This window comes from Somniosus microcephalus, chromosome 7 (genome assembly GCF_052327205.1).
Source record: "Somniosus microcephalus isolate GS21.2 chromosome 7, FLI_Smic_1.0, whole genome shotgun sequence".
NCBI lineage: Eukaryota > Metazoa > Chordata > Chondrichthyes > Squaliformes > Somniosidae > Somniosus > Somniosus microcephalus.
In genome coordinates, this window is record NC_140993.1 from 37,188,402 (window position 1) to 37,203,332 (window position 14,931).

Consider the following 14,931-nt stretch of genomic DNA (forward strand, 5'->3'; position numbering starts at 1 on the left):
TGTTTGACAAATTTGCTAGAGTTCTTTGAGGATGTAACGAGCAGGGTGAATAAAGGGGAACCAGCAGATGTAGTGTATTTGGATTTCCAAAAGGCATTCGATAAAGTGCCACATAAAAGGTTACTGCACAAGATAAGAGCTCATGGTGTTGGGGGGAATATATTAGCATGGATGGAGGATTGGCTAACTAACAAAAAACAGAGAGTCGGGATAAATGGGTCATTTTCACGTTGGCAAACTGTAACTAGTGGGGTGCCACAAGGATCAGTGCTGGGGCCTCAACTATTTATAATCTATATTAATGACTTGGATGAAGGGACCGAGTGTACTGTAGCCAAATTTGCTGACGATACAAAGATAGGTGGGAAAGCAAGTTGTGAGGAGGACACCATGGCCGGAATTTTGCCGTCGCTCAGAGGGTGGGATTGGAGGCAGGTCCGCTGTCAAAATAGCAAAAATTGACAGTGGGTAGGAAACCTGCTTTCAACATACTTCCACGCGAGTCTCCCAGGTGTCTGGTCTGTAAGTGGAGAACTGACCCGACACCAAGCAGCAGGGGAGACAATTGAGCTCATTGAATGGCTGTTTAAGAGCCAATTTAATGGTTTGTTGAGGCTTCCTTCCAATTTTACATGCTCCCCCACGGGTTACCCGCTGCTCAGGGAACACGCCAGCTCACCCTGGCGTGAGTTGAGTCTGCTCTGATGTATCTGATAAGCTGACAGCTGCAGAAGTGGTGTAAAGGATGCCATGTTGCAGATGGTCAGTTTCAGAGTGCAGAAACTGTTGGTTACTGCATTTGAAATACATATAGAGATTTCTTTAGCTTGCAAGTGTTTAGAGGCAACTGTATGTCCAGTGCCACCTCATTGGAACAACCTCTCTCACCATTGACAGATCGCTTCTGTCATCTCACCTGTAGCTGCCATCTATTGCAGCAACCTCTGTGCCCTTGAAAAAATCAGTCCTTGGTCATCTGGATCCTTCCAGGATCAGCCCCAATACCAATATCACCAGGCACACCAACATCATCACCAACCTTCTCCGCCATCACTTGATGCTACACAGGACATCAGCCCCTGACAACATTGCTGCCCGGGACGCCAGTGATGGCACCACCATGGCCAGATTTACTTCACTTGATGCTGTAAACCCTGGCTGCCACATGATGCGCCAGGTTGACACCATCCCCCCCTTCCCCCCCCCCCCCCCCCCCCAGCACTGTAAAGCATCCCTTTAATGTCCAAGCCATTCCATGCACGCTCATCACTATAGTGGTGGGGCGGGGGGGAGAAAGTTATGTCTCAACATTCAATGGAACTCAGTGAGACACTTCTCAAGGTGCGCACAGATCTGTCCAATAAGGGGCAGTGTTGAAAATATAGATTTCACTGTATGACAACACATTAGCAGAAACTTCACATGGACATTGGCTAAATCTCTGAAGCTCCTACCCTTGTGTGTTAGTTGGTATGCTTGCAGTAGGATGAGGGTGAGGATGAGTGTGAGGGGTGGCTAGTGAGATGGGGGAAGTGATAATGTAGATAGAGAGGGTTGGGTGGAGGTGCAAGGTAAGTTGGTGTTAGTAAGGATGTGCAGGAGAAGGGTAGGGAAGGCAGAGTGATGGGGATGTGTTGAGTGTGGCTTTGCAGTAACGTTTGGTGATCCACTGAGATCATTAAAAGGTTGGTGCCACTGCAGCCAGGGATCCCTGACAACATCCCTGCTTGTGTCCTCCTGTGCAACCAGGCTGCGTTGGTGTCCTGGGGAGGCCTCTTCCGCCCTTGGAAGGGAAGAGAACCTCCCTGCGTGCTGTGACTCCCTCCATAAACATATGGAGAGCCTGGGTGCAAGCATCCACCATTGTGCAGTGCTTGTTAGTGTTTGCAGCACCTCAATGTTATCAAACACTGATGGAGCAACTGTCAAACTCAATGTTGCCATGGTCCCTTTAAGGAAACCGGCCGATGCCGCGTCATCAAATGACATCATCAGACCCGCTTCCTGCTAATTGGCCGGGAAGCCTGCAGCGCGGGCTTAACTAGGCCAATCAAGAGAAAATCTCTTTGACAGATCGGCTGCAGCTGGGAGTGGGACCGGAACCCGGAAACTAGCTCTTCCGCCCCCATCCCGACACCGCTGAGAAAATCGCAGCCAAAGAGCCTGCAAAGGGATATAGATAGGTTAATTGAGTGGGCAAAAATTTAGCAGGTGGAGTATAATATGGGAAAATGTGAGGTTATCCACTTTGGTAGGAAGAATAAAAAAGCAAAATATTATTTAAATGGAGACTACAGAGTGCTGTGGTACCAAGGGATGTGGGTGTCCTCGTACCTGAAACGCAAAAAGTTAGCATGCAGGTACAGCAAGTAATTAGGAAAGCAAATGGAATGTTGGCCTTTATTGCAAGGGGGATGGAGTATAAAAGTAGGGAAATCTTGCTACAACTGTACAAGGCATTGGTGAGACCACTGCCTACAGTTTTGGTCTCCTAATTTAAGGAGGGATATACTTGCATTGGAGGCAGTTCCGAGAAGGTTCACTAGGTTGATTCCTGAGATGAAAGGGCTGTCTTATGAGGAAAGGTTGAGCCTATACTCATTGGAGTTTAGAAGAATGAGAGGTGATCTTATTGAAACATATAAGATTCTGAGGGGGCTTGACAGGGTAGATGCACAGAGGATGTTTCCCCTCGTGGGGGAATCTAGAACTAGGAGGCATAGTTTCATAATAAAGGGTCGCCCATTTAAGACTGCGATGAGGAGGAATTTCTTTTCTCAAAGTGTCGTGAATCTTTGGAATTCTTTACCCCAGAGAGCTGTAGAGGCTGAGTCATTGAATATATTCAAGGCTGAGAGACAGATTTTTGAACTTCAGGCGAGTCGAGGGTTATGGGCAACAGGCAGGAAAGTGGATTTGAGGCCAAGATCAGATCAGCCATGATCTTATTGAATGGCGGAGCAGACTAGAGCGGCCGAATGGCCTACTCCTGCTCCTATTTCTTATGTTCTTATGAAAGATCTGACAGCCTGCACTCAAGTTCATGGTGTCTGAGTCTGACGAGCAGCTGGCAACAGTCTGTTGCTTTTTGGATGCTTGAAGGGTTCTTTGGATGCACATTTCTAGAGGTGGTCATGCTACAGATAGAACAGGTTAGTGAGGAAGGGAAGTAGGTGACCATCCATCAGGTTAAAAAGAGGAGACAGAAGGCAGTGCAGGGAACTTATGTTAGTGTTGAATTGACAAACAGACATTCAGTGTTCGAGACTCGAGTGATGATTTTTATCTTGTTTGATTACTCTTTCATTTTCTGTTAGTTTCTTCTGCACATTAAGTCACCAATCCAAATCTTTAAACCAGTTATTAGGAGGTAGATGAGAGTAATGCAGGCTATTGTTTACTTTCGGTACAATTTTCAAAATTACTACCTGGGTTCTATTACTTTGGAATACATCAGTCTGATGTACCACCATATCATTGTACTGTGTTCTGATTCCTTAAAACCCATTTGTGTTACCTCAGAGGAAAAATATGTGATTTCACTTCTCTTATCTTATTCATAGCATACTGACTTGTAAATTCTCAATTGTTATAAGCAATAGCTTATTGGTTGACATTGTTCTAGGCTGAAGATGCTAGATAGTCCACGGAGGCCCACAATGGAAGAGATGGCTATGAGGAAGGAACATAACTCTGACTTCTTGATGGTTAAGCGATTGGCTGCAAGCATGCCAAATCTACCAGTGGATATCATGCACGATATTTCAGTTGAGCATCTATCCATGAGGAAGAACAAACCTGAAAATGGTAGTAAGAATTATTGATAAAGATTCAGTTAAAAGTTATATTATTCCTTTTCCAAAGCTTGCTGTTAACCTTGGTAAAGATTTTTTTTTTTTTTTTAATTCCCATTTATGTTCCTATAATTTAATTCTAATGGCTTTTTCCAATTAACTTTTGATGGTCTTTTTTTTAACCTAACATCTTGACAGGTTTAAGTTCCTGCCTTGGCACTCATTCAAACTTAGCTGGTTTTCAAATGGCTCCTCAGAATGCTCCACTACTACAAAACTGGCATCCATCATTGGCGGATACTAGGAGCTAGTCTCAAATCGAACTACAAAAATATCCTGTGTAACACTTGACAGTTTCAAAGAAGTCAATGACTCAGGCAGTTCATCCACACGCCTTGCTTGAGAGGATGGAGGAGTAGTGGATTGCAGCAATATGAAAATGTATTGGTTATTGCAGTGTGTATTGGTGGATTGCAGCATTGATTTAGGTTACCAATCTTAAACTGGTTATCTGTGGAGTGTGATGTACAGTCAGTAGACCACAATTCTACTGCACATTGCACTGAGGTTCGTGACTGAAGAGTTCTTTGCATTTGTATGTTAACACATCTGTTCCCTTGGCATTTAATATTAGCAGAGTTAATTTAATATTAGCAGGAGGGTAGTTCACTTTATCCCAAGATTAATAAATTGAAACAAGTTTATAAAGTGTCCAGGAGGTCCAACCAGCTCTTGTACTGCACCTGATGCAAACTGGTACAAAATGGTCTCAAACCATTTAACTTTAGTGCACCGAGTCAGATTGAGACCTGACTCTTGAGTATTACTGCCACCTGATGTGAAACAAGATGGTGTAGTGGATAAAAAAGTGGCAGATGAAATTAAACGTGGGATGGTATAATTTGGTTTTAAAAAGTACGAGTAGTACTTGTACGTTGAATGGGGGAAAGCTGGGTAATGTGGAAGAGCAGAGGGATTTGGGGTTTCGGGGTCACAAGATGTTAAAAGCAGTACCTCAAGTGGATAAGGCCATTTAAAAAAAAAAAAGCTGATAGAATATTTGTTTCAAGAGGTGTAGAATATAAAAGTTCAGATGTCATTGTGAATCTATGTGAAACCTTTCAAAAGGAAATTGGATATGTACTTCAAAAGGAGAAATTTGCACTGCTATGGGGAAAAAAGCAAGGGAGTGGGACTAGTTAACCGGCACAAAAAAGATGGGACGAATGGCCTCTTTCTGTGCTGTATGAATCTAGGAAGACTACAGTTGGAGTACTGCGTGTTGCAGTTTTGGGCTCCATACTATAGGAAGGATGTTAAGGCAATATTTGCTAGGATGCTGTCTGGTATGAGGAAATACAAAGAAAGACTTGGAAAAACTTGGGGCTGTTTTTGTTAGCACGCAGGATGTTAGGGGATGATTTGATAGATCTGTTTAAAATTATGAAGGGTTGGGACAGAGTAGATAGAAACAGACTGTTTCCGGTGGTTGATGAACCTAGAATAAGGGAACTTTAAATATGGATTAAACGCAAGAGATTTAGGTCAGAGACCAGGAGAAACATTTTTACACAGAGGGTTGTAAGGTTGTAGAATGCACCACTGGAGCTCATGATTGAAACAGAGACCATGTCAACATTTATTAATTTATGGTTAGGTAGCAATGTTCCTGCTAAGCTGCACAGCTGTCTGGAGGTCCCGCACAGGCCGTTCACCGGCTTTTCAATGCCTGCGTGAAATTTTGAATGGGCTGCAAAGCTCGTTAAAGGGACCGCACACCCAAAAATAAATTGGGGGGAACATTGTTGGGTAGGTGATTGAAGGAAAGGGGAATAAAGGGATATAGAAACAGGGTTGAATCATGGATTAGGACAAATCTTGTATGGAGGATCAACATCAGCACAGACTGACTGGGATGAACAGCCGGTTTCCATGTTACAATTTCTATATCATTTTAGCTGCACATCAGTGCAGAAGTGATAGTATAACTGCAGCCAAAGATAGACTCCATAGATGGATTTAACTTGCTTCGACTAGGAACAACATGATTCAAATTATGTACACATAACTTCATTTACAATATAATTTAATTGGTTACTTTTTTAATTGAATGTTGATTCATACCACAGTTTTGTCAATTATCATGACCTTCTGTAATAGGTCATAGGAGAAAAGATAATGAATAAACGTCTCCTGGATTAGGATGGCATTTTTGCAACAACGCGTGCCTCTGCATTGTATCTAATCCATATCTGATGATGGAGATTTGATGCTGTTACTGAAATATGAAGCAGTGAAATTGACTGCTGTCTTCAGTTCTTTTTGTGGTCATCAAGGTGAGAGATGTTAATGCTTGAGTTCAGACACCCAACATCAAGCTCTCCCAGATTAGGTACAACAGGCAAATACAGAATAAAGCTCCCTCTACCCTGCTGCAACACGTGCCTCTGCCCCAACCTTACAGTACCCCTTACTGCATCAATGTGGCATTTTTCCATTTCCCACACCACTCACCCGTGGGCTTTTTGAGTAGCCTTGCCAATTAGTGCTTCATTAGGGCAGTTGTATGCTGTAGGGCTATGCCAATCAGCAACTGAATTGAGTCTGTCCAAACTCAATGAATATAGTTGTGGCCCTCTAAATAGGGGGCACTTGTGTTTGTTTTTTGTTTGATGACACTGGGATAACCCAGTGTCCCCTTATTGGTTTATTTAGAAAAGGAATAGGACCTTACAGCCAGCTGATAGAGGAGACTTTCATCAACTATCTTTTCTGAGAACTATGCTATCATATTGCAAAATGCTAGCGCTGTATATTGACAAAACGTATAGGCATATCTCCAAAAGCAATAGCTTATTTGTCTTAAAAGACAACTGCAATTCAGATAGTTGTCCATCATGCAGCCTCATGTCATGGTTTAAATGAAATGAAAGAATTTTTCTAAGGTTAATGTACTTTTCAAAGAAGAAACCTTACTTTCAGAGATTTTTGGGCATGCTTAGCAAGTGCATTGCAAAAATAGATGCAATGAGATGAGAAATACAGTACTTGATAGACATTGTATTGAATGATCTCTGGCCAATTTAAAATGCATTTCTTTCAGCTGTGAAGAGAAACACGAAATCAATAAGAACATTCAAGCTGCCGGAGTTTAGCTCCCCACTTACTTATTCCAGTGTAATTGCATGGTATACAGATTTCATCAACCTGCTGAGCAGAGCCATAAATGCCACAGGACCAGAAAGCTCAAGCCTATTGGCAAGGTATTACTATCTCCGTGGGTTGGCTTATTTGATGCAGGAAAAATTTCTGGAAGCACTCTCGGACTTCCAGAACCTTTACAAGACTGACCGTGACATTTTCCCGAAAGAACTTGTAAAGAAAGTGATAGACGCAATGCCTCCAGATCAACGCAACCATGCAGGTCGGAAGCCGGAACTAAAACGACTTATTAGCATGATGTTAGAGAAAGAACGAGATGTGACTGTATCTGATGAACATGTCAAAACCTTTGAGCTGCCTAAAACACACATGCATCAAGAAGATTTTATGAAACGGATCCAGGAATCTGGAATTGTGAAGGATGTTGACACCATTCTTCGGCTGTTTGATGCCCTAACTATAGGTTAGTGATGCACTTTCCATAAATGTCTCTCGTCCATATAATTTTTCACTTGGTAGAAAATGTAGTGAACTGAAGCACCCTTTTTTGGTACCCCTATCCTAATTAACTGAATATAACTTGGATATTCGAGTAACCTTGGGTTTCAAGTAGAATCCCTGATTCGATTAATCAAGAAATCAGCAAACCAAAATCAATGGATGTTATGTAACTAATATGGCCACTTGATTAAAGGCTGCATCGCCATTAAATAAAATAGTGCTTTTAGGATCTTTCATGGTCTCTGCATTCCATAATCAAATCTGGAAATCTATCTGGATTATCCAAGGTGAGCCGCAAATATTTTTACCTATTTTGCCTCGGAGGGATTTTAGGGTAGTTTGTCTTATGATATTGCTATGAATTTAAATTCAATTCACAAAGAAGTAACTCCCAGAAACACACAAGTTATTCAAGATGTTATTTAGGACAAAGTTAACTGGAATACCAGGTGTCTTACAATTGTGTTTCTTACACACCAGATTAGTTTGAGACAATGGAAATTGTCAGGCATCTACTAGAGATTTTTGCTTCTCTAACGTTGAATTGGTTTCCATCCAGAAACACCAACAGGGGTCTTGACTAAACAGACATTGTAGTTGCCATGGATGACATACCAGCAGAGAGCTGGGGAAGGGGTTTGAGGCTAATCTTTTTGGTGTAATTATAACCTTACCCACTCAGCATGAAACTGATGTGACTGGATCGGCACCCTGTTTTGTAACCCACCTGATTTTACTCTCGATCAATTCAATTCAATTCAAATCACTTTATTGGCATGACAAGGTACATCTTATGTTGCCAAAGCATCGAAAAACATTTATGGTTGAACACATAAACGCAGGTCTATCCATACAGTGTATAAACGGATATATCCCTGAGTGTATAAATATACATTCATATAATTTGTATATACTCTTTTCTTAGATTTAATGGTTGTCCCTCTGTTTATGGCAAGCTGTAACATAGTGTGCCACTAAGGTTACACAATTTCTCTGTTCCCCTAGTAGGTATGGGAGTTTTTGGTCGTCATTCAAATTTCTGAATTCAGGGCATATTTTTGTGAATTTTGGGTGGAAATTCTCCCTTATGCCCTGATATTTTCTACAAGCTGTGAGGAAGTGCATCTCTGTCTCCACCACTCCCTGACTGCAGTGAGAGCATATCCTGTCCTCTCTTGGTAGCCGGGTCTGCCTGTGTCTGCCTTTTTCGATGGCCAGGCTATGTTCACTAAGTCTGTACATTGTCAAGGTTTTTCTCAGTTTGCTATCCTTTACCATGGTCAAGTAATCAGCCATGTTGTATTGTCTGTTTAGTCGATCGATCTCTATCTCTCTCCCTTCGTATATTGCATGTAAAATAAATATTTCTCCAGATCTGTTTTTTTTTTTAGGAATAAAGTGCAAGGATCTAAATTGCACATCAGTTGCTAACTGGAAGAGGAGATTTTGATTAATGAAGCTGGGATGTTTGGGTGCATGGTCACACTTTAACACATGACTTTAAGTTTAGTTGAAAGTTTACCAATTCTTTTGCCAAACATGAAATTATGCTTTAGCTCTCTTTTGAGCAAAATAGTTAAGTTTTGTTTTAGCCTGTTTTTTTAAAAAAACCTGAAAATTGCATCTTATATTTCAGCTGTTTAATTAGAGATTCAACAACTTGAAATTATTAGCACTTTTCACAAAAAAGAATGTCTCAAAGCATTTGACAAGAACGAGAAATGGACACTGAGCAAATGTGTGGGGTTGTAGGCAGGGAGAGAGATATCAAGGTAAAGGGGATCTAATGGCTGAAGGATTAGCTTTTGATGGTACAGTGAACATGAGGAGCGACAAATCAGTATTCTAGTGCTGAAGGAATGGAGAGTGTGGCCTGAGATGTATGACAAGATTTCCCAGGTAGAGTTCCAATATACATATGTCCTCTACTCCCAGTTTATTTTTCCAAACAGTTTTGCCTACATCTTGAACTTTGGTAGAATTAACCCCCTCCCATTGTCATTTGAAAAGAATATTCATCAACGTTGCCAATAACATTTCCTCTAAATGCAGTAAGTGTTTATTTGGTGACATATCAGAGACAGTAAAATTAGCTTCCACTTAATGGTTAGAAATTAGGATGGTACTTATCCAAGAATTTAATAACAAAGAAATCAACACAAAATCTAATTTGGATTGTTAGGAACATGTTTAGCATCCTTTTACTGAAACAAATTTCTGAACTTACAATTTTCTTTTGTTGTCCTTAATTTGAAACTATGACTCCTTGTTCTTGAATTTTATATCCCCCACAAAAGAAACCAGTCTGGATCCAAAATCTTCACACCCTTCAATCTTGCCTAATTACCTGTACTGCTGATTTTAGTGACTTGTTCACCAAAAGATCAAAATCTTTTCCTTGTCACACTGTAAGCATATTTGCATTTAGTACATACTCCACACTATCTTTCCCTCTGTCCAATCTCATAACATTACACTTTTATAATTGTATCTGTCCCTTCTCTGCTCAGAAACCCAACTTTTCTGTTTCGTTTTGTGTTTGTTCACATTGACGACATTTAGGAGTAGTGGCAAATAATGCATTCATAAAAATGATAAACCAATAGTGGTCATAAAACAGACCCTCATGACACAGCACTGGCTACCACCTGCCACGCAGATACCTCCCCACGCACCACAACTTGCTGCTGTCTATAAAGCTGCCAAATGCCATCCATGGGATACAACATCCACTATCTTACCCCAGCTACTATATCTGTAATTGCCTCAAAGAAGTCCAATAAATTGGTTAAGCATGAACTATTGCTCCTAAAATCTTGCTGCCAATTTGCTACTTGCCAATCGTCTAGGACATGATTCGACTCTCGCGAGCTCCAGAAAATGTTTTAGAGCATTCACAATCTTATCATATCCTCCCTAGTGAATTTGAACATTACTAGTGCACACTCACAGTTCAACTGTTTCCTCAATTATGGCAATTTCCCCCTGTTTCATCTATGAACATTATTTCAGCAACCCCCTGTCCTCAGACTCCATCTCGCCATTTTCATTTCTAAGTGACGGTGTCTCTAACTTTTCTGACATATTTGAAGAAAACTTTGTTCTTTCTTTGCAGCTATATTTTTCTCATGTTCTATCAGTGCCTTGTTTCAATTTCTTCAGATTTCTCGGTTTATTTTAATAGATCTCCCTTTCCTGTTTCTTGAACATTTAAAACTGTTGTACATTTCTCCTTCTCCCTAATTCCTCCCATACTTTATCATCCACATTTTACTCAACTTATTTCAGCATAAATTGCTTTGTTTTAAAAAAAAAAATCCCTTGTAGGGTTTTTCCATTTTTCCTCCATATCCTTTGCTTTAAATGTGTTCTTTCATTTTCATGTTTTCATGCATTCTCTCATAAGCTCATGGTAAGCTTGGCTAAAATTGACCTTGATTGGGTTTCTTTTATATTTCCATCATTATTGCTACCTTGAAAATAAAAATATTATGGTCACTAGATCGCACTTGTTAATTCCTAGTACGATAGCAAAATACTGCAGATGCTGGAAATCTGAAATAACAACAGAAGATGCTGGAAAAACTCAGGCCAGGCAACATCCGTGGAGAGAAAATAGAGTCAACGTTTCGGGGCAAACCCTTTGTCAAGACTGGAAAAGCACAGGAAATGAAATAGATTAAAAGGCCAGGCTGGGAGAGAACAAAAGAGAAGTGAAGAGACATTAAGAGGTCTTCAAAAACGAGACGAGATGGTGATCGGACTAGTGGAGACAAAAGACGGCTCTAGATTAGGTGTGAAATGCGCTGGCAGAATGAGACTGCTGTCATGTGGGAGAGAAAAAAGGGGGGGGGAAAGGGCCAAAACAAAGGTGTGGATAAAAAAATAAGTAAAAATGTAATGGGGGCCGAGGTTATGATCTGAAATTGTTGAACTCGATATTGAGTCCGGAAGGCTGTAAAGTGCCTAATCGGAAGATGAGGTGCTGTTCCTCGAGCTTACGCTGAGCTTCCGTGGAACAATGCAAGAGCCAGAGTACAGTGAGGTCTGAGTGGGAATGGAGCGGTGAATTAAAATGACCGGCTCGTGGTCATCCTTACGGACTGAACGGAGGTGTTCTGCAAAGCGGTCACCCAATCTGCGTTTGGTCTCCCCAATGTAGAGGAGACCACATCGTGAGCAGTGAATACAGTATACGAGATTGCAAGAAGTACAAGTAAATTGCTGTTTCACTTGGAAGGGGTGTTTGGGGCCCTGGACAGTGGGAAGGGGGGAGGTATAAGGACAGGCGTTGCATCTCCTGCGCTTGCACGGGAAGGTGCCAGGGGAAGGGGTGCTGGGGGTGATAGAGGAGTGGACTAGGGTGTCTCGGAGGGAGTGGTCCCTACGGAATACTGAAAGGGGAGGGGAGGGGAAGATGCGTTTGGTGGTGGGATCACTTTGCAGATGGCGGAGGATGATCTGTTGAATGTGGAGGCTGGTGGGGTGAAAGGTGAGGACAAGGGGAACCCTATCGTGGTTCCGGGAGGGAGGGGCAGGGGTGAGGGCAGAAGTGCGGGCAGAAGTGCGGGAGATGGAACGGACACGGTCGAGGGCCGTGTCAACCACTTGGTAATTCCTACTTATGCATGGTTTATCACTGCCTCGTCATTAGTTAATTCCAAACTACTGTCGTCGTTACTCTGTAGCTCCCTCACATGCTGTTTCACAGTTTTTCTTACAACTTCAAGAAATTCTTGCTTACATGCAGACTGTCTGCAATTTACATCCCAATCAATGGGGGTGATTTTCACCTTGAGTGCTGGGGCAGTAAACCGTCAGAATGGATCATCCGCCTGCTAACGATCCTGCCCAATTTTCATTTCCACAATGGAAATGAAAATCGGATGGGTTCTTCAATGGGCGGACAATCCACTTGCCAGTTTACTCCTCAGATAATGGAAAGATTGTAAACCCCCATGATCACCTCATACTCATCTGTTCAGTGACCTCCCATTTACCACGTTTTCCTCCTTTTTGTTGTCTGGTGGTCTGCAGCATATTTGTATCACTAACGCTTTTTCTTTTCTATTTTCCAACTCTAACTGGAAAGAATAAAACTACATAACTCTTCATTTGCTATTTATGCTGTACTTGTATTAATTCCTGTGTCAATGGTGTTCGGTACTACATGTATTGGGGACTCTGAATTATCTGTTAATATTACTTAGGAGGTTGGGTCCCTTCATTCTTCTGGTTAGAATCATAGAATTTTGCAGCATAGAAAGAAAAAAAGAACAAACTTAATTTATTTTTCACAACCTCAGGATATCCAATATGTTAAAGGCAAATCGTCTTTAACTATTATCTTTCTATTAGGCACTTTACAGCCTTCTGGACTTAACATCGAGTTCAACGATTTCAGGCTATAACCTTGGCCCCTGTATTTCTTTATTTTTTAATTTTTTATCTCTTGTTTTCTCACATGGTAGCTGTTAACGATGCTGCCATCATCATTCACACCTCATCTAGAGTTATCTTTTGTTTCTTAACTTGTCCCATTACCTCTCCTTTTGCCTTGCACCATCATCCCTTTTGTCAGTCAATCTCTCCTGCCCTCCATCCTATCACACACCTTCCCTTTGTTCTTTCCTCCCCTCCTCCCTGACCCTGCTTAAAAATCTCCCTTCTCTAACCTTTTCCAGTTCTGACGAAGGGTCCCCCGACTCGAAATGTTGACTCTGTTTCTCTCTCCTCGATGCTGCCTGACCTGCTGAGTGTTTCCAGCATTTTCTGTTGTTATTTTGTGTTTAACTAACTTGATTGAGTTTTTGATGAGGTACCAGAGAGGGTTGATGAGGGTAATGCAGTTGACATGGTGTATATGGATTTCCAAAAGGCATTTGATAAAGCACCACATAATAGGCTTGCCAGCAAAGTTGAAGCCCATGGAATAAAAGGGACAGTGGCAGCACGGATACGAAATTGGCTAAGTGACAGGAAACAGAGAGTAGTGGTAAACAGTTGTTTTTCGGACTGGAGGAAGGTATACAGTGGTGTTTCCCAGGGGTCCGTACTAGGAGCACAGCTTTTCTTGATATATATTAATGACTTGGACTTGGGAGTATAGGGCACAATTTCAAAATTTGCAGGTAACACAAAACTTGGCAGTATAGTGAACAGTGAGGAGGATAGTGATAGACATCAAGAGGACATAGACAGGCTGGTGGAATGGGCGGACATGTGGCAGATGAAATTTAACGCAGGAAAGTGTAAAGTGGTACATTTTGGTAGGAAGAACGAGGAGAGGCAATATAAACTAAAGGGTACAATCCTAAAGGTGCATGAACAGAGAGACCTGGGGGTATATGTGCACAAATCATTGAAGGTGATGGGGCAGGCTGAGAAAGCGGTTAAAATAGCATACGGGATACTGGGCTTCATAAATAGCGGCATAGAGTACAAAAGCAAGGAAGTTATGATGACCCTTTATAAAACACTGGTTTGGCCTCAACTGGAGTCTTGTGTCCAATTCTGGGCACCGCACTTTAGGAAGGATGTGAAGGCCTTCGAGATGATGCAGAAAAGATTTACGAGAATGATTCCAGGGTGAGGGACTTCAGTTACGTGGATAGACTAGAGAAGCTGGGGTTGTTCTCCTTGGAGCAGAGAAGGTTGAAACATAGAAACATAGAAGATAGGAGCAGGAGTAGGCCATTTGGCCCCTCGAGCCTGCTCCGCCATTCAATGAGATCATGGCTGATCATCCAAATTCAGTACCCTGTCCCTGCCTTCTCCCCATATCGCTTGATCCCTTTAGCCTCAAGAAATATATCCAACTCTTTCTTGAATATATTTAATGAACTAGCCTCCACCGCCCTCTGTGGTAGAGAATTCCACAGGTTCACCACTCTCTGGGTGAAGAAATTCCTCCTCATCTCTGTCCTAAATGGCTTACCCCTTATCCTTAGACTGTGACCCCTGGTTCTGGACTCCCCAGCCATCGGGAACATCCTTCCTGCATCCAGTCTGTTTAGTCCTGTTAGAATTTTATAAGTTTCAATGAGATCCCCCCTCATTCTTCTAAACTCCAGCGAGTATAAGCCCAGTCGACCCAATCTCTCCTTGTACATCATTCCTGCCATCCCAGGTATCAGTCTGGTGAATCTTTGCTGCACTCCCTCCATGACAAGAACATCCTTCCTCAGATAAGGCGACCAAAACTGCCCACAATACTCAAGGTGTGGTCTCACCAAGGCCCTGTACAACTGCAGCAAGACATCCTTGTTCTTGTACTCGAACCCTCTCGCTACAAAGGCCAACATACCATTTGCCTTCTTAACCGCCTGCTGCACCTGCATGCTTACCTTCAGCGACTGGTGCACAAGGACACCCAGGTCTCGTTGCACTTTCCCTTCTCCCAATCTATTGCTGTTCAGATAATAATCAGCCTTCCTGTTTTTGCCACCAAAGTGGATAACCTCGCATTTATCCA

At 42.1% G+C, this 14,931-nt stretch overlaps 1 protein-coding gene across 2 annotated transcripts in view; it reads left to right on the top strand.

Moving 5' to 3' along the window:
• The window catches only part of dennd3a (DENN/MADD domain containing 3a), a 170,199-nt gene that overhangs the window by 95,100 nt on the left and 60,168 nt on the right, over positions 1 to 14,931 (top strand). For both annotated transcript variants that reach the window (XM_085992426.1, XM_085992427.1), the window contains exons 13-14: positions 3,626 to 3,807; positions 6,898 to 7,419. In XM_085992426.1, coding sequence (XP_085848552.1) covers positions 3,626 to 3,807; positions 6,898 to 7,419 — 704 coding nt within the window. The remainder of the gene's footprint in view (positions 1 to 3,625; positions 3,808 to 6,897; positions 7,420 to 14,931) is intronic.